The sequence below is a fragment of the Eptatretus burgeri genome, chromosome 6, assembly GCF_056783735.1.
Source record: "Eptatretus burgeri isolate ZD-2024b chromosome 6, Ebu_testis_v1, whole genome shotgun sequence".
NCBI classification, from domain to species: Eukaryota; Metazoa; Chordata; class Myxini; order Myxiniformes; family Myxinidae; genus Eptatretus; species Eptatretus burgeri.
Genome location: NC_140966.1, coordinates 88,210,141 through 88,230,387, shown reverse-complemented (window position 1 = coordinate 88,230,387; position 20,247 = coordinate 88,210,141). Strand labels below are relative to the sequence as shown.

The 20,247-nt window shown below is 44.1% G+C and overlaps 1 protein-coding gene across 8 annotated transcripts in view; it reads left to right on the top strand.

The window, feature by feature from the left end:
* The window catches only part of SSX2IP (SSX family member 2 interacting protein), a 63,484-nt gene extending 47,388 nt beyond the window's left edge, over positions 1–16,096 (top strand). For all 8 annotated transcript variants that reach the window (XM_085886114.1, XM_085886110.1, XM_085886115.1 and 5 more), the window contains exons 12-14: positions 14,144–14,246; positions 14,902–15,055; positions 15,536–16,096. In XM_085886114.1, coding sequence (XP_085742240.1) covers positions 14,144–14,246; positions 14,902–15,055; positions 15,536–15,683 — 405 coding nt within the window. In that variant the 3' untranslated portion in view covers positions 15,684–16,096. The remainder of the gene's footprint in view (positions 1–14,143; positions 14,247–14,901; positions 15,056–15,535) is intronic.
* Positions 16,097–20,247: the final 4,151 nt, after the last annotated feature.

Here is a 20,247-nt window from a genome sequence, read left to right as displayed (position 1 = left end):
AAAGTTTTATGTAATAAATGGAAAACCGCTTATCTGATTTCAATTATTTTGGTTACTACGTTCCTCGCCCCTGGGGAACTTTTTTCGAGATGATGACCAAATGGTGTCTTGTTTCCAATTTACCTCCCTCATTATCTGGAATATGTATGACCTTTTTCATTCAATTGTGGGGGATTCCCCATCTCTGATGGTATATTTTTATAAAGTGTATTTACCTTGGAGATGAGACGACTTCGGCTTACGGAAGATTCCGGTGGAGGTGGCAGCGGTGGTGGAGGAGATAGGCGGAGGAGATTTGAAGGTCTCATCACACTTTATCGCTAAATGTAATTGATACAATATATATATATTTTTTTTGTAAATTAACTTTATCTTTAAACTTAATTACGACATTTTTTTTTAAACTTTTTTTATTATTCCCTTTGCCGTTACACTTAATTGCTACAATTAAGTGTAACGATCCTTAATTGTAATTAATTGCTTAACGACCCTACTCAACGAGATAACCAAGAGAACTGAACGAGTGAGTGGCGGGAGATGCGGGTGTTCGCTTGCTTGGCTGTGCGCGTCTCAAAGCTCGCTCCACTCGTAACTCGGATCTAGACTCGTAACAAAAAGCAAAAAATCGTCCGAGCCGTAACTCGGAATACTCGTAAGTTAGTGCATTTGTATGTCAAGGTATTACTGTGTGTGTGTGTGTGTGTGTGTGTGTGTGTGTGTGTGTGTGTGTGTGTGTGTGTGTGTGTGTGTGTGTGTGTGTGTGTGTGTGTGTGTGTGTGTGTGTGTGTATATATTGTTACGGATCATAATGTTTCATAATGCACTACTCTTCTGTACTGTTTCATAATGCACTACTCTTCTGCTATTTTAACAGACTGCTCTCATTTCGAGATCTCCTTCATTCCTTGCCTAAAAAATCCAACTATTACAGCGCTTCTTCTCTCCATTCTCTGAATTCGCCTGCATTGCATCTATCAAGAATTGTGTTAAATCGCATCTCTGACCTAAAACTTTTAAAAACCACAGTTTGCCATGGATGCTCGCTTTCCATCAACCATTCTTTTTTTTCCAACTTCAGTGCCAACTCACCCTCCTCACCCCTCACTCTCACTCTCAAAGCAACCATCCCACTCTTCTCCCTCCAAGCCTCCCTCTCACCTCTCTCAAAAATTCCCCCTCACCTTTCTCCCACCTTTCATCCCCCTCACTCATCCCCTCACAGTTGCCCCCCTCTCATCCACCAAGCTGCCTCCCTCCACTGCCCTCTCACCTCCATCTCTTCACTCCACCTCCTCAAATCCTCAACTGCCTTCTTCCTTGTCTCTTGTCCCCCTCTCTCCCAGCACCACAGAGCCTTTTCTCCTCCTCATTCGGCCCCCTCCCCTCACTATTCAGCAATACCCCACACTTTCAACAACCCTCCTTACCTCCCTCCTCGTCCCTTGTCCTACCCTCCCCCTCCCCCTCCACCTCCTGCACCCAAAACCTCCTCCCCTACCTCTTCATTAAAAGTGTGGATCTCAAATATCCGGGGCCTTCGCTCAAACCTTTCATATCTTTCCATACAGGTTGCCACTGACAAACCAGACATTATCTGCCTAACAAACTTTCCTCTCCCAAGACGTGTCTGACTCCCAAGTATCTCTCCCCGGTTACTCCCTCTTGCGGTATGACAGACCTGAGCCTCGTCCTGGTGGAGGTGTTACTCTCTTCATCAAATACTCTATTCCTCACTCTCCATGCACTGCTCTCACTCCCCCACACCCCCAGGAATACCTCTGGCTTCAGCTTCCCCTCCACTCCCACCTCATGTTTATATGTGTACTGTACCGTCCACCGAACAGTGATGACTCCATCTACACCTCACTATCCGAAAACATGGACCATCTTCTATCTTCTCATCCAAACTCTCTCTTCCTCTTATGTGGTGACTTCAATTGTCATCACGCCAGTTGGCTAGGTGTGGGTACCTCTCTCACCTGCCATGGCACCTCAGCAAAAGCTTTCTGCGACTCATTAGGACTGACTCAATCGGTCAACTTCCCCACCCGGATCTCAACCAATGGTACTCCATCTCTTCTGGATCTGATTTTGACAAATTTCCCTGACAATGTCTGCTGCTCTTCCTTCGCTCCAATCGGTTCTTCTGACCACGTCCTTGTCAAAGTGAACATCTTTCTGGCTGTTATCAGAGAACCACCTCACCACCGTCGAGTCTGGCATTTCACTCAAGCCAACTGGCAGGGTCTCCAAACAACCATCAAACTTACAGACTGGTCGCCTATCACTACTTTCTCAAACATCAACTCATCCTGGGAATTCTTTCAAAGAAACTTGCTCTCCCTCATGCACAGATTTATCCCTTCTCGTGTTCAGTTGTCCTACCCTTCCTCCCGCCCTTGGTTTACTGAAGCTTGTGGCGAGGCAGTTGTCCTGAAACAACTTGCCTTTGCTTCATGGAAAGCAAACCCAACTGAGGGCAATCTCAGTTCCTTCCACAAAGCTCGGAACAAGTGTGTATCTACCCTCAGGAGAGCCAGAAAACAACATCTTTCTCATCTCAAGTCTGAACTCTCAAACCTCTCTCCCTCCTCAAAATCCTGGTGGCATTTAATCAAATCTGTTTCTGGTGTATGTTCCCCCTCCATCCCCTCCCTTACCTCAAGTGGTCGCACTGCTGATTCCACACGTGATAAAGCTGAATGTCTAAACTCGGTGTTTGCAGCTAAATCTTGTGTCCTAAACCCATCACTATCTCTACCTACTTTACCCAGTCGCACCCAACTGTCCCTGGACTCTGTATCCTTTTCTCCTGACAAGGTGGAGAGCTTGCTTTCAAACCTCGAGTCAGATTCTGCAACCGGTCCAGACGGCATCAGCCCACGTGTCCTCAAAGCCTGCTCTTCTGCTCTTGCTCACCCTCTCTCTGTTCTATTCACCCTCTCATTTTCCCAAGGTCATCTGCCATCTGCTTGGAAATCTGCTAACATCACTGCCCTGCATAAAAAAGGTGCAAAAACAGATCCCTGTAACTACAGACCAATCAGCCTTCTCCCAATTATCAGCAAGGTTATGGAATCATCATCGCTTCAGACATGAAATCCTTCCTCTTCTCCAATGGTACCATCTGTCATCCCTCAGACTGACAAGCAGCAGCTTCTTCGCTCACTGCAGATCTGGATAAAATCACAAACTGGTCCAACACGTGGAACATGTCTTTCAATCCAGACAAATCTCACACTCTCACAATGTCTCTTCGAAAGGACCGTTTAGAACCCCCCCCCCCATCCACTTTCTCAACAATCTTCTGGAAGAAGTCTTTTTTTCAAGCTTCTGGGTCTCACTATCTGCCGTGACCTTTCCTGGGAAAGTCACATTTCCAACCTCGCCTCAAAAGCCAGTCGCCGACTGGGAATCCTCCGTCGTGCAAAGTCCTTACTCGGCCCTCTTGAGCTCCTGACCACTTACAAAGCTTTTGTCCATAGCCTGATTGAGTACTGCTCTCCCCTCTGGGCTGGTGCTCCTGCCTCCCACCTTTCTCGGCTTCACGCTGTCAAAACCAGGGCATTTAAGATCATCGGCATCTCCCGCAATGAAGCTGAGTCTTTGGGCCTCTCACTCAATCACCGCAGGTTGGTCGGTGGTCTTTCTGTCTTCTACCAACTCCTCTCCAGCCTTGCCCCCCCCCCTGCTCTCTCTGCGATTTGTCCCCACCACATTTCCACAGGGCGCTCAAGGTCTGCCAACAACCCCCTTCTGGTAAAACTACCAAAATCACGAATCACTGCTCATCTTCACTCTTTCATTCCTCTTTTTCCTGCCTTTGGAATAAACTTCCTCACTCTATTCTTTCCCATTCTTCCCTCCAGGCTTTCAAAACAGCTGTTCACCACCACCTCTTATCTTCCCCCATCCAAATCCTCGATCTTTTCTACCCCCGATAATCCACCCAAGCCCACTTCCTTCAATTCCCCAGCTTTCCTTCCTGAAAGTCCCTGTAATGTCCATCTTCTCTTCGCCATGTTCCCTGTCCCATCCCTCTCCCTTCCACAGTTCACCTAATGTGTTTGTTCCCCACTGTTTTGTCCCTTCCACTCCCGCCACTCTTGTCTTATGCCCCCTTGCTGTGAGTTGTGTGTTAGCTCTCATACGAGCCTCGACAAGGTATACAAAAAAAAAAAAAATCTAGAAACCATATGCATTCAACATACATATGTCCTGAAAGTCAGTTATGTCGTTAAGTATGTGTGTAGTCAGATCCCCTTCCTTTTGTCTCGTGGGAGAATCAAAGGCATGCGCTGCGATTTCTTTGAGTTGGCTTGTTGGATGTAATAACCTGTCTAACAACCATCTCATCCCCCTCACGATCCACCGCCAACCGGCTGCCTTCTCGCACCCTGACGTGCTGAGGCGGGATCTCGCGGTTCCAGTTTCTCGGATTTCACAAACGTTGTAACTCTTTCACGCCGACCTTTGCAACATTGATACTGTTGCTCAACAAGTATGAACCCACGTGGAAGAGTGGGTGGGGTTTCACGGCAGGGGAAGAAACCCTGCCCAACAAGGGTGAACCTATAGGAGCCTGTCCAATCAGGGTGGGGAGTGACTTCTGTTCGAGTGACCCCCGCCCCGTTGAGGGAGTCCATAAATTCCCGAGCACTCTCTGAGGCAGGGGGTTGTTACAAAAGTTGTTCTGAGGTTTTTGACAGGGTTGTGGTAGTTGAGAGTCGAGTGAGGAAGAAGGGTCTTGGAGGAAGTTCTCCACGGGTTTCTGACAAGGTTTTGGATTGGGCTCTGAGGGTTGTTGAGCGTGCAGTTCTTTTGAAGCGGGGAGGGGGGGGGGTTGAGCAGAAGGTCGTGAAGGTGGCGAACGTGTTTCTGCTAGCCCTCTACAAGAAAGGAAATAAACGACCCTGACCCCCCTCCGTGGACCTCGCTATTCACCACCCGAGCTCCGCCACGAACCACGAGTCCCACATGTGCTACTGGGCACCAAACCAATGACCATTGTCAGGTGCCGCACCACGGAGTACCCCCTTCCTCCGACGGTCAGGTACCCAGCTGGACTCTGACTCCCAGCTCGTCTCTCTCGGCTGCGAGGGTCCAATAAAGAACTCTGTGTTTATTTTAGGTGTGTGTGCGTGCGTGCGTGCGTGCGCGCGCGGGCCCATCTTATAAGTAGAACCTGTTTTAAGTGTTTGTTTTTGATCATTGTAAATATTACTTGCATATCTGTGTTAGGTCTTCCCTGTGTCTTTTTATTGTAAATACACAATTGTAGAAATGTCCCCAATTCATTTCCGTCCTTTCTTGCATTGGTCCAGCATGGTTCGGATCTGAGTTTAGGCGGGGTTTTATCCCCGGTAATTAGACAATTGTAGCCGGGACATCGTGGGCAGGCCCGCTCGACTGCATCCGAGCCGGAAAGGTAGATGGCAGAGTGGTAGTCGGTAGGTGTAATTTTACCGCTGCCGGTAGAGTGAATCCGATTCGGCCAGGCGTTCCGAGGGCGTGGATCCCCGGTAGCCGAGACCGCATGGTTACTTGGGTACATTGGATCTAGACAAAATAACCATACACCACGCGGTCGAGATATTGGCGTTCCACGGTCGGTTAAACGACCCGCTGGCTCAATTCCGGGACGACCTACAATTATCCGAGCAACTGCCTACAATTCTGGGAGTCTGGTGGGAGGTGACATAATTTCCCCCACCTCATGGTTGTACTCGCCACCGACCTCTGGCCCGCAACAACATGTATGTATAATTTTACCTCACCAAAAGAATTCATTATTATATGCAATCGGAACTTGTTGACACGAAAACCAACCAAATTTAAATAAAAGGTGACTCGAGTCCAAAGTCATTCTCACAAGAACTGATCAAACAATCAGCCAAATATCCTCTGTTTAACATGATGGAAAGAACTTTCTCAGGACATTCCACAAAATCATCCTTTACTGAACAAATTCTTGCAAATCTAAGTAGTGTTGTTCATGTTTCAGCTGCTCCCGTTAGGGGTCACCACAGCAAATCATCCGTGATGATCTGCATACTGATTTGGCATAGGTTTTAAGCCGGATGCCCTTCCTGACGCAACCCTGGTCGCCTCTTACGACACAGCGATAAGGATTGGGTTTCGCCATGATTCCAGGCTGCCCTACACCTTCTCATAGCGCGGCCCAGCACAGAGCTTCCGTCCTCAAGTGATCCTCCGAGTAGCCGGATTACAGGCGCACGCCACTACGCCCGGTATCTTGCAAATCTAAGTAGCTGAGATGAAAATACATTGGAACCCATTTTAATTGGTATGTTGGTTCCTGGAAAGGTGTAGAATACGACAGGAAATCTGAAATCGTCAACTTTATGATGTACACTTGTACTAAAACCATTCTGTCCAACTCTAACCAACACATCCAGATATGCAGAAACTGTACAATCATTATCACTCCTGAACAAAGGACAATAAAAAAAACAAAAATGAACAAAGACCGCTGCTGCTGCCGGTAGAGACCGCGTGGTTACTTTGGTACATTGGATCTGATCTTGGGTACATTACTCTGATCTTAGGTACATTAGGACTTAGGTACATTACTCTGATCTCATGACTGGCATTTCGGACCTCCATCCATTGTTGGAAAAACGAGGTAGCATATCCAGTGTTATGACCTGGTCTAAATCCAAATTGATGATCGGAAATCAAGCCATTGGCAAAGAGGAAGGATTTAATGTCTGAAGCGATGATGGATTCCATGACCTTGCTTATTGGTCTATAGTTGCAGGTATCTGTGTTTGCACCTTTTTTTTGCAGGGCAGTAATGTTTGCTGATTTACAAGCAGATGGTAGATGACCTTGAGGAAATGAGAGGGTGAGCAAGAGCAGCAGAGCAGATTTCTAGGACACGTGGGCTGATGCCGTCCGGACCAGTTGCAGAATCCGAGTCAAGGTTTGACAGCAAGCTCTCCACCTTGACAGGAGAAAACGGAGTCCAAGGAAAGCTGGGTGTGAGTGGGTGAGGTGGGTACAGAAAGTGATGGGTTTGGGACAAGATTTAGAAGCAAACACGGAGTTTAGGCATTCAGCCTTTCCATGTGCAGTGTCAGCAGTGTGGCCATTTGAGGTAAGGTAGGGGATTGAGGGGGAGCATACACCAGAAACAGACTTGACTAGACACCACCAGGATTTGGAGGAGAGACAGGTTTGAGAGTTCAGACTTGAGCTTAGAAAGATGTTGTTTTCTGGCTCTCCTGAGGGCAGAGACACACTTGTTATGAGCTTTATGGAAGGAACTGAGATTGCCTTCAGTTGGATTGGCCTTCCATGAGGCGAAGGCAAGTTGTTTCAGGAATTTCAGGGCAGCCCGGAATCCTTCGCCACAAGCTTCAGTTAACCAAGGGCTGGAGGAAGTGTAGGACAACTGAAGACGAGAGGGGATAAATCTGTGCATGAGGGAGAGCAAGTTTCTTTGAAAGAATTCCCAGGATGAGTTGATGTTGGAGAAAGTAGCGATGGGAGACCAGTCTAGAAGTTTGATGGCTGCTTGGAGACCCTGCCAGTCGGAGTGAGTGAAATGCCAGACTTGATGGTGCTGAGGTGGTTCTCTAATAACAGCCAAAGCGATGTCCACTTTGACAAGCATGTGGTCAGATGAACTGATTGGAGCAGAACAGCAGACATTTTCTGGGAAATTGATCAAAATCAAGTCAAAGTTTCTCCTCGATCTGTCTCGCTGTTATGGAAAGGAATATTTTTAAAGGTATATTCTTCAAAAAAAAATCAGAGCTGCCAAACCATGTGACCTATGACATCATAGTTGGAGAACTTTTTGTTCCTCGTGGATGGGTGATCATATCTGTAAAGTTTTTGCCTCTATCTCTTCAGCCATTTTGAAGATTTTTGTCGGTTGTTAACAATATGGCCGCTGAACCATGTGACCAATGACGTCATCAATTTTTGTTTTTTCTCTCCCCATAACAATTTAACTCTACCTGCATGACCCTCAAAACTCTACATACTGATCGGATAAAGTGTTCGACGTATGCAATTATGATGTCATAAGTCACCTATGATGTCAGAAAATCACCCTTGTTTCCCATGGGCCATGGGGAGTACTTCATATGTGCCAAGTTTCAATTTTTTTCTGTGGAGTGGTTTTGTGTCTTGAGGCACAAAGTTTGTTTTTATTTATTTATTCTCCTCCTCCCCCCCCCCCCAACATGGCTGCCACACCACATGACCTATGACATAACTATTGAAGCATTATACATGGTTACAGAGAAAACAGAAAATTAGCATTGAAGGACATACGAATGTACACCTTGAAAACATAATGCTACTGGTGACTTAATCAGCAAACACAAAAAAAAATTCCTTTACGTTTTTTTGCTGATGTTTTTGACTTTGGGTACTCGTAACAATTCTCACTATTATAAACTCATTTTGTGTATCGTCATTTATAAGGTTTCTCGCAGCACTTGAGCTGCCATTTGTTGTGGGACCAGTCATTTCCACTGACACTAGAGGTATTCTTCTGAGCAAATTTCATCTCCAAGTTTTTTGGTGGTCTCTGGTGATGGCATGCTGCAAGGTAGGATCCTTCCTTTGGGGGTGGAGGGAAACTAATGTCAATTTCTGAAAGACCGAAGTCGTAACCTGTGACACTGCATGCTCGGTCATTCTCTTGAATTTGAGGCTGTCGTGTCTTAAACTAAAATGTGGATGCCCAGTAATGTTTGGTCCCTGAAACCCAAAACATGTTTTATTATCTTGCCAAAACGAAGTTTTTGCAAGATATGTTAGTCAGCTTGTATGTTTTTTATTTTTTTTATTTTTTGTTTGTTTGTTTGTTTGTCTGTAATCATGTATAAAAAATTCTGCAGAGCACAGTTATCATTAGAAATTTTTGTAACTTCGCATATCAGAGGCCTATAGAGGTCCCTTTCAGTGCACAAAATTTTGAAGGTCAAACGTCAAGGTCACTTTGTCGCAAATCAGGGGAGTCGACGAAACCCTTATTTTTTTTGAATAATTTTGATCGGATCGTCTTCAAAGTTCATGGGAATATAGTTCATGGTCTGGCGCTCAGCTGATTAATTTTTGGTGGCAATTGGCCTTGACCTTCATATGTTTTTTTTTTTTTTTTTTTTTTTTTTTTTTTTTTTGTTATCTTGCCAAAACGAAGTTTTTGCAAGATATGTTAGTCAGCTTGTATGTTTTTTTTTCTTGTTTGTTTGTTTGTTTGTCTGTAATCACGTATAAAAAAAATTCTGCAGAGTACAGTTATCATTGGAAATTTTTGTAACTTCGCATATCAGAGGCCTATAGAGGTCCCTTTCAGCGCACAAAATTTTGAAGGTCAAGGTCACTTTGTCGCAAATCAGGGGCGTTGACGAAACCCTTATTTTTTGAGTAATTTTAATCGAATTGTCTTCAAACTTCATGGGAATATAGTTCATGGTCTGGCGCTCAGCTGATTAATTTTTGGTGGCGATTGGCCTTGACCTTCATATGTTTTTTTTTTTTTGTTTGGTTTTTTTTGTTTTTTTATTGGTCGGTAATCGCATATAAATCACTCTGCAGAGCACAGTTATCATTGGAAATTTTTGTAACTTCGCATATCAGAAGCCTATAGAGGTCCCTTTCAGCGCATAAAATTTTGAAGGTCAAAGTCAAAGGTCAAGGTCACTTTGTCGCAAATCAGGGGAGTCGACGAAACCCTTATTTTTGAGTAATTTTGATCGGATCGTCTTCAAACTACATGAGAGTATAGTTCATGGTCTGGTACTCGGTTGATTAATTTTTGGTGGTGATTGGCCTTGACCTTCATGATTAGCACCTCGGGTCAAACATATTTGACCCCAAGGTCAAATTTTCAAGTTTTAGGAACCATATCGTGTAGTACCTCAAATTGAACACCTCGATGAGTGCTTTCTAGATATGTCAAGTTTGAGACATTATGACGTCATTTGGTGAGGTTATGAGGAAAACGCATATTTTTCATGGTTACTCTAGAACGATTCTCATCGGAATCTCTCGTAGGCAGATATTCCTCAAGGAGTCGCTCCTGGTGGATAGCAGCTCTGTTCACCTCAGTGTGACCTTAAAGTCATACGTGGTCACCTTTTGGCAAGATACGGGTCACCCTGCGGGTGATATTGGTTTATTTATTTATTATAATTCCCCCCCCCCCCGACTGTTTTGGGGTACTTGTAATCCAGTCGGGCAAGCAGATACTGCAGTCCTTTGTAACCAATCTTGGTTTTTCTAATTTACTGGAAACCACGCTGTTTCACATAATACCGTTATATCAACCTCTGTTAACTCAGGCTGTCTGTGCCGGATTTTTTTTTTTTTTAATCTCGTGAATGGCCGCAAGGTCTCGACTGCGTTCAGTGCAATTGATGTACAACTTTACCTTTCCCCAAAGTTACCCCATATTAACTGAATTTGACGGAAACGTGCACAGGAGGCAGAAGGACGGAAAAAGTTTATTCCCTTTTATCAGGCTTTATTTGTTATGAGTAATGGGAGAAAGGTGGACGGGATGTGCAAAATGGAATGAACCAAGTGAGTCAACAGAAATATGGGTGTAGGAAACGTGCAAACTTGTTGACAAGGATGAATAAAGAACCATCCAAACTCTGCTTGGTGCCACAGACTGCATTTACGAAACAACGGGGTAACCAGGCGAAGACTTCCCTCTGGTACGATGAGTGTTTTGCAGCTCGGGAACGGGAAGAATGGATGCAGGAGCAATTTCAGTGGAGGCAAGGGATTGTGAGATCCCACCTCTCCAGAGAGCAATCCTCCCTATCCCAACACAGTAGAGTGTGAGAGGAGGATAACTATCCTCTTTTGTTCAATAGCTCCCAGTTTGTCCCTGTGCGCATGTGCAGACCCAACTCTTGTGGATACTGTCCCCCCACCCACCCACCCCCCCCCCCCCCATGGAACTTCTGCACAACAGGCCCTCTGGCCACCAACCCTCTGTACTATAGGACTGCCATTTCCTGTGGTGGATCCCATAACTGGCTGCTCGCTGCTTGTTGGAGGTGCCATATTCCGGGCCACCCCACCCCACAGGGTAGCCCCAATAATAAAGGCCTTTATCCCTTCTGTGCTCCACAGCAGTCTATGCCACCATGGCTTGTGATGTACTGGCCAAACAGATCGTGATTGGTCCTTTTTAAGGGTGAAGTGTTTCCGTTGTGCTTTGTCGTGGCCATAAGTCCTCATCTGGACGTGCCTGCTAACGAGTTTTACACACACAATTTTGCCATGACTATACTGTGTAGATTACATCCACTGGCTCCTCAGTGTCAGGTTCAACAAGACTTACTCTGAGTCCCGATACATTGCAATTCTGACAACAATCAAGCGATGAATCTTTGCCCCTCCCCCCCTTCCTACACATAATATACATTGCATTAGAAAGTGTTTGAACTTCAATTGTGTTGCAGAACTTGCACACCCCAGTAGTACGACATCTCATTTTTAGGTCATCTCTATCATCTCAGTAGAGATGACCTAATAAAGCCAGTCTCGGAGTCTGTCCGCCCGTCCGTACGTCCGTCCACAATCAAACCGAGTGGAGACAAATAACTAATAGTGGAATGGATAGAGGTCGATGTGACATGCACAACGATATAACTTTCAAGGTCACGAGGCTGTCAAAGTTGCGAAAATCGTCAATTTCAAATCGTATCTCCTCCCTCATTTATCTGGAGAGATCAAATGTTATTAGTGATTCAGATACTATGGACTATTATCTAGAACAACATGAGCCATTTTTTTTTTAATTTGCTCTCGTTCCGATTTTATAGCCCTTCAAACTTCGCTCTGATTCTTACATGCCCGGTGCTAATTTGAAGTGGTCATCCGGACACCGGCACCAATCTCTGAAGATGCTCCAGGTCCTGCACAAATTTTTGCATATTTTTGCCCCGTATGGGCCGTTCATAAAGTACATACAAAAATGAGGGGGTGGGTGGTTTAAAGCCTGCGTACGGGCTGCGTACAGGGGTGGGTGGGTGATATGACGGCTGCATACATATTTTATGAAAGTGGTGTCGGACTACATGAAAGCGTTTCAGAAGATGAAGGTGAGCCTGTCGTCATCGCGAGGGGCAAAAATATCCCCGTTCACATGAACACTTTTGACGTGATGTTGAATCCGTGGACGTCAATAATTGTTCCATATTACTGTATAACCATAGTGAATAATTACTGATGCATTTGAGATAAATCTACAGTTCGTTGTAAACTTCAAGTTTTGATTTTGCTTCTGTCGAACTCTGGCAGAGATGACCGGCACTCCCATTCGGGGGTAATTTTCCATCCGTTTTTAATTTTATTATCGTACGGGATCGAATCTGCCTCCAGTCTCGACATGGTACTGTGCCATCTCAATCGTACAACGCCTTTTATTTCGATACTTATCTGCCTTGCAAACAACTCTGTTGTGGTTGTGGGTGTGCCTGCTCCTGTGTTGTGCACCATGAAGTTGGTCACTGAATTTGGGTTCTGCACATCCCTAAATAAAACATCTGGTTCCAGAGGATTTAAATGCTGAAGACTTTCTGCCACATCTTTAAAGTTGTGATTGAACATAAGCAATGTGGTTTGGATTTTGGATAATAGATACCATATAACCATTAAAACCAATGGATTGGAGCAACAATCAGATGACTGGGAAATGCTGGATCAAGTGATCGATTTCAGGATGAGATTTGTCGTTATAAGATAGCCGTGCTAATCAAATGTTTAACTTTGCATAATTTTAGGGGTTTGTTTTATCAGGCTCTTCGCGACTATTCAGAATTGAAACCCACAAATAACCTCCTGTTTTGGGGTGCTTCCACCTTTGGAAGTGGTCACATCTGGATGCATTGTGTGTCGTCACAACCCCTGAGCATGTGATGTAAAAGTTAACAAAAACAAAAACTTATCGATTGATAATGCATGTAATTATCTCATCCAGATTGTAGTTCTCCATTTAAAATGTGCATTCACCTTGATCTAGATGACAAAATACGGCTTTTACTCTCCCAAATTGAGTTGAACCCTTAGCTTTTTTGTGAAGCCGATTTCAAGGCGATGATTAATATAAATGGGGACAATTTAAGGTGGTTTCATTAAAAAGGTGTGGAAAGCCGAGAAATTTGGCCTTTCCAGGACCATCCCAGCATACAGCTCATTACAACTACAAAAGTGGGAGAAAATGGTTAAATCGACCCAAAATTCACCGCATTTGGCCCCTTGCATCGATTTAACGTTTTTTGTGTTATTTTTTTTTTTTTTCAAACCTGAAGGTGGGGGAGAATGACGTCACTTACCAGAGCGCTCTGGGAGCCAGCAGTGCAATCTTCATGACACTTTCTCTTCACAGTCAGTGGGGCAATTAAGGAAGTCATCTTCATGCTAAACACGGAGTTGTCAACAAACATGAGCAACAAACATTAATTTTATTTTCATTTTTCATTTGCTTCTTCAATGCATCATTTCCACAAAAGGATTTGTCAAATGTTTCTGCATCCAATGTCATGGTGATTTAACTTTTTAACGTTCCAATCGGGACGAAATATTTAAGCTTGAATTGGTCGACATCGAAGGTTCAGCAAAATGTACACACCAAAAAAAAAATGATTACTGGAGAGTAAGTGGAAATGCATTTGCTGAGGATTTTTCTTTGCTTCAACAAAAGTGATGTCAACTAGAGCCACACTATTAAATTCCCATACTGCTACCAATGCAAACAGGAAACGAGTATTGGCAAGAGAGACTGCAGAAAGTGGTGTGTGCAAATGAGGGTGAGGGTTAAAGTAAACTTACGATGCAACGACTTGGAAGAAAGCTTTGTGGTTGGATTGGAATATCTTCGAGGATGAAAGGATCGGGTGGGGGTATGCAATTGATTAAAAAGCCAAGCCTGTTGCCCAATCGATAGTCATTTTAGTATTCCAGCAGGTTATTTTGTTTTTGTTGTTTTTAATTCTAGATTTGGTGTCTTTCTACCCTGCCACAAATGGGAATGTTTGTTGTGATGCAATTTGAATGCTGTGTCGGCATGTGGACTGCATCGTTGCCTTCGACTGCTAGTTTGTTATTCTTTCCGTATTTTAATAGTCCTCGTTTTTTGCATCAGCGTCGTCTGTTTGAAGTTGAGCGGGCAAGCTGGATGCAACAGCAGCTTTCATCTTTGACGCCGTTCTGTGATCTCCAACCACCCAGTGATTTGAGGCCTAATGGTAGGACCGCACCAGCTGTTTGATATGAAAATCGAATTTTTGTTTCCCATTGGAAGTGTGCGTACACGTCAGTTGGTTAAATGGAGGATGAGGTACTTGCAGCATGAAGTTCTTCGAGTAAACTTTGTGCGCATTGGACTTCGTGAATGGTGAATATTTATGTTGGGGCGATGACGAGTTAAAGTGAAAATGAGAAGTTTGTTTTGGGACGGGAAACTGAGATTGGAATGTGATGTTGACATGAAGGGGTTTGTTTTAGGATGTTGTTAAAGAAACCAGCAAGTAGGACTTTGCAGTCAAAACACCACATGTAAAACTTTGCAGTAGATTAAATGGTGTGCACTGATTTTTCTGGACTCTTTGGGTGGGGCAGCATTTGAGACAATTGAAGGGGTGGTTGGTTTCTGGGTGACCTTGACTCTCCATTCGTCAAGTTGGGAGAGATTGCCCAATCGGGCAGTATATTTTCTTGTCTCGGCAAAATACATTGGGAATTGCTTCGTCTTGTGAAGGTTATGGAAGAAACTTTGATTTGCTGCAATGAAATTTTAAATGGTGGTGTTTGCAGAAGTTAATTCTCAGGTTGAATAAAAAAGCCGGTAAGATCGTAGAGTTGAAGCATTGACCCCTCTCTCTTAATTTCGTTTTTTGTTAGATGAACATCTCTCAAATCCTCGGTCACATCGTTCCAGCATCTCGCCTTCATCTCCCTCTGACGGGCTGTCTCCTGCCTTCATCCCTCATGGTCGCTCGACACCCAGCACAAAGGGGTCCTGTCATACGCGCTCCCTTGTGTCGCTTGCACACGGGTGAGGGATGTGATTGCTTTGGGAGAATCTTGTAAGGAAACATTGAAAAAGTTGCTGCAAAAATAGAGTAAGATGAGACTTTGTTGCTTCCTATGATCTGAGAAGATGAAACAAAATTGAGTTCATCTGTTTGAAAGCATTAAGTAAGGGTCATGGTGGAGCTTGTCAACGTTACGCTTTTGTGAGGACATTTGGTAAACGATTTACAAATACAAAATTTAAGCCTGTTTGGGCAGAACCAAATCTGTTTTGACTTGATCAGAGCAGTAGGTTCAGGTTGCAGAGACCCCAGGTCCAAATTCCATATTACTATTCAGTTGCCCATGTCTACCTAATGTTGTAGTTCATCTCATGTCATTGTACTTGTGTGATGTGATGATTCCAATCTTTAACCACTGCCTTCATCCTTTTATTTATTTATTTATTTATTTATTTTTTGGTGGGAATGTCTCATTTATTTTGATTTATTTTTTTAACCAGTTCTGTGTTCTCAAGTTTGAGTCAGTCAACTGTGGAGAAGAAGCCACCAATGGATCCCCAAAAACGTACGAATCAGCAGGACTCTTCTACTAAACGATCGTGTGACCGACCTCGCCATCATCCAGTCCTGCGTCTCTTATTTGAGTAAAAAAAAAACCCTCGTTCACCCCAAAAATGTCACACACACACACACACACACCGAGCTGACATTTTCCCTTCCACTGTGCAGGTGTGTAGCTCATGGATTTGACTGTTTATTATGATTTTTAAGCTTGTGAATGTGGTGTGTGCTTGTCCTGTCAACTTCCACTCCAGTAATGAACTTGATATCACTATAGGTCAAATCTGCGGTGAATAATTGAAATGACTGTTTACAGGATTTGTTTCCAGCTGCTGCTAAAAATTAATTTTGTTTCATCTCTTTGTAGCATTGTGGGTTTGATTAACTTGTGCTTGATTAACCCCCTTTTCCTGTTTCAGTTTATTTGTGCTTTAATTTTCTTCCCCATTGCTGGTTGAAATTTTTGTTGGAGAGCGAGAGGAAAGGTAGGGGAAAAAGATTTTCAACTTTTGAGAGTAGATTTGCCGCTTTGTATGAAGATTGAGAAACAAATATGAAATGGTCTGATGGCCTTTTCCTCAACCCCACAAACTACCTGTGGAACATGAGTCGCTGTAACACACCATTTTTAGTTTTTGACATTCTACCAATGTTGCTTTTGTATAGTAATTTTAGATTCCATTGTTCTGATTAACACTTGGTTCTCGTTTAAATGGTCTTGTAAGCGCGTAGTTATTCTGTGCTACGTATGACCATTTTCTGATTCATTTGGTTTGAGTGCTATCATATATATATATATATATATATATATATATATATATATATATATATATATATATATATATATATATATATATATATATATATATATATATATATATATATATATATATATATATATATATATTTTCCTTTTCTGGATTTGCAACAAAATTAAAAAATCTCAACTTGGAGTTTCAGTAATTAATTTATTTTTTGCTTCAAGCATTTGTAAATAGAAAAAGGTGGAGTTTGACTTGAACTGTTGTGTTTATTTCCTCCTTGCCCAGGTCGTGTTTTCTATTTAATTCCACACGTGATTACAACTTGCTGTCTGTGAACTTGCTGCTCTTATTTAGGTGTGTGTGTGTGTGTGTGTGTGTGTGTGTGTGTGTGTGTGTGTGTGTGTGTGTGTGTGTGTGTGTGTGTGTGTGTGTGTGTGTGTGTGTGTGTGTGTGTGTGTGTGTGTGTGTGTGTGTGTGTGTGTGTGTGTCATTTTAAGTATCATATCTGAAATCCAATCCAAATCCTAGTGTGGAGCATTCAGTTGACCAAGTATAACTCACTCAATACTAATTGATCAACCATCCCATTTACAGAGTACCTTAATCCATCCATTGGGACCGCACTCTGTACAGAGCGTTGGTGCTGCCAAATCGGTCTCCTGGGCTATTGGGCACAATCCTGGACGTGTCACCACTCTGATGCAGGATACTCGAATGGCTCATTCGTTCCAGCAAGCTGGTACTCATTTTGCTGACCTCGGAAGGATGACAGGCTGAATCAACCCCACCTAGTATTAATTCAATGGCTGAGCGGGATTTGAACTCGGGACTCTCGGATCCCAAGCTTGCCCCCCCCTAACCATTAAGTCAACACCAGGAATGGACCTTAATTGTTAGTCTTAAAATGGATTCCAGAGACTTTCTATTTGGCTTGGTTTTTTGATTTTTGTGTGCGTGCAAAAGGTGGAAGCACACATGTTGCTTCTACTCGCCAAACAATTGATGGAAGCTCTTGATCTCAGATATGAGATTGGGGCAGTCTCCAGACGTATCTCGATCATTCACTACAGTGGTACCCTGCCTTGCTCTCCAAATGTTGCCGATGGCATCCAAGGTTCCCTCCACACATGGCATATTGACTTGCTCTTGTCTCGTAACCAATGGTTCTCAATGGGGTATTATCACCTGAGGCAATGTTCTGGGTCCAGTCCTATTCAATGATCTCTGGGAAATTGTCTCTGACTCCACACATTGATGTTGCAGCCTCTTCCCTCTGCAGATCTTTTTAGAATCACAAGCTGGTCCAACCCTTAGAATATATCTTTCAATCCTAACAAATCTCACTGTCTTTCTGAAAAGTGTTGGGCAAACCCTCCCATCTACTTCCTGAACTATCCTCTTGCAGTTGTCAAACTTTGGGATCTTGCTGTCAGCCATGACCTTTCTTGGCCAAACGTATTCAAGCAGTCATTCCTCAGCGCATTTGAACTTTTACCGACCTACAATGCCTTTATTCACAGCTTGGTGGAGTACTGTTCTCTCTGGCTTGATTCCCTGTCATACACCTTGCTCAGCTTACTGCTGTGGAAACCAAGACCTTCAAAATCAGTGATTCACTGCTCACCTCCATCAGTTGTTCGTCCCTTTTTTATTTTAATTTTGTTTCCCCTTCCTTAAATGTAAAACAAACTTCATTCTTTATTGCCATTCTCTACTAAATTTTGCTTAAGTGCTGGCGGTATGTACCCAGTCAGGCCATGGGCACAAACTATCCCCCTCCCCCTGTGCAAGGGAATTGTGTTTGTATGTGTCTGAAAATTGGGGTGGGGGGAAAAAACGTGATTGGAAACTATACTTAAACAAAGAAATGACAAGGAAACAAGAAAAATGCCCATTTGTCCCGGCATTGCCGCACTCTTGTGTACTTTTGCCACAGCTTTAAACATCAATCTTCATGGTTTATTGAAGTCTAAATAATCTTATCTTGATCAGGTGACCCAACTTGTCTGCATTTGCAGACTTGACACACCAGCAATCTATTACTAAGTATTGTTACGAATCTGGAAACCATGTGCAATCAACATTCAGGTCCCAAAGTTGGTTATGCCAGTAAGTACGTGTGTAGTAAGGACCCCGTCCTTTTGTTTAGCGGGAGGATTAAATGTGCGCGTTGATACGTCTTTAGGTTTTACATCCAACGAGCCATCCCAAACCTCCCTATCACGCTCCATCACCACCCGCTGGCTGCTCGTACCTTGACTTGCCGAGAGGGGGGGTCTCGTGGTTCCGGTCCTCGGGCCCCACAAACGATCGTTTTTGTATGGTGGGCCTTTCAGGGCAGACCCTCTTGCTCTGCACGAGCGAGGCCACGTGGAGAATATGGGGTCTCTGAACAGGGGCCACGGCTCCGCCCCGGTAAGGTGCGGCCGTAGGCCAATGAGGGACGGACAGCGAGATGATTCTCGCCAAGGCCCCTCCCTGTGTGGGAGGAGATGTATCCCCGAGCAGACTCTGTTATCGTCGTTAACGTTGGTGCTGGGAGATCTGGAGTACTTGAGTGGTTACAAGTTGGTTGACGGTGGTTGGGCTGGAGAGTGAGTGAACCAGCCTGTTCATGGAGCTTTGGTGGGTCCCGTCTGCGACCCTGATCTCCGCCCTGGAGCTCCGATTGCTCCACGCGGCTGCGGCTGGGACCTTCGACGACCCACAGGTGCCCATCCGAACTCTGACCCCCAGCTCATCTCTCATCAGCTGGAGGGTCCAATAAAAAACTCCGGGGTTTCTTTTCTTTTTGTGTGTGTGTGACTGCGTGTGGGCCCGTCTATAAGTAGAATTGAGTAAGTGCTTTGAATCATTGTAAATTCCTGCTCTGCATATTCGCTTCAAGTCTTGCCTCCATGTCTTTTATTGTAAATAAATTATTAGAAATGTTCCCAGCTCGTTTCCGTCCTTTCTTTATTTGGTCCAGCATGGTCTGGGTCTGAGTTTAGACGGGGTTTCATCCCCGATAATCCGTTAATCCTAGCCAGCATGGCTTTGGCAGTTTCCGCTCGGCTGCAACTGAACCGGAGTTGGTAGTCTGTAGTTGGAACTCTACTGCAGTCAGTCGAGTGACCCGGTTTGAGAAAGACATGCCGAGGGCGTGAATCCCCAGTAGCCAAAACTGCGTGGTTATTTAGGTATATTGGGATTTAGGCAATTAACCCTACGTCACGCGGGTGAGATATTGGCGTTTCACGGTCGATTAATCGACCTGCCGGCTTCGGAGTTATCCGGAGCGACGGCCAATAAATCCGGGGAGACCGGTGGGAGACGGCGTAAACTTCCCCACCTAGCGGTCGTTCTTGCCACTGACCCCTGGCCCACAACAATATCATTCAATAACTGAAGACTTCATGAAGTGAAAAATTCCCACGGAGCACGCAAGATTCATACGAGGAAGAGGTCCGAGAGATGATATTGCAAATCTGAGGTGAAGCATAGAAAAATGAAAGTGTATCTCTTTTATACATTATAGTAAAGCCTTTGATCATGTTGATCATTAATTGATGTGGATTATGCTGAAAGAAATGGGGATGTCTGATATGCCTGTATACTATACAAGAAGCCACAGGAAGAACAGAGTATGGAGATGTAGAATGTTTTGGAATTGGAAACGGGGTGAGACGGGGATCCATTCTCTTCCCTTACTTGTTCCACCTGTATCGTGAGTACATCGTCAGAAATCAAAGTTGGATGTCAGAGCACCTGATATGTCTGATAAGAAAAATTTGAGGTGGAGTTAGGATTGGAGGAACATGTATCAGCAATCTAAGGGATGCTGATATCACTCTGTTGACAGAAAGTAAAGAGAACTCTGAAACTTCTGCAGACAGTGAAAAATCTGG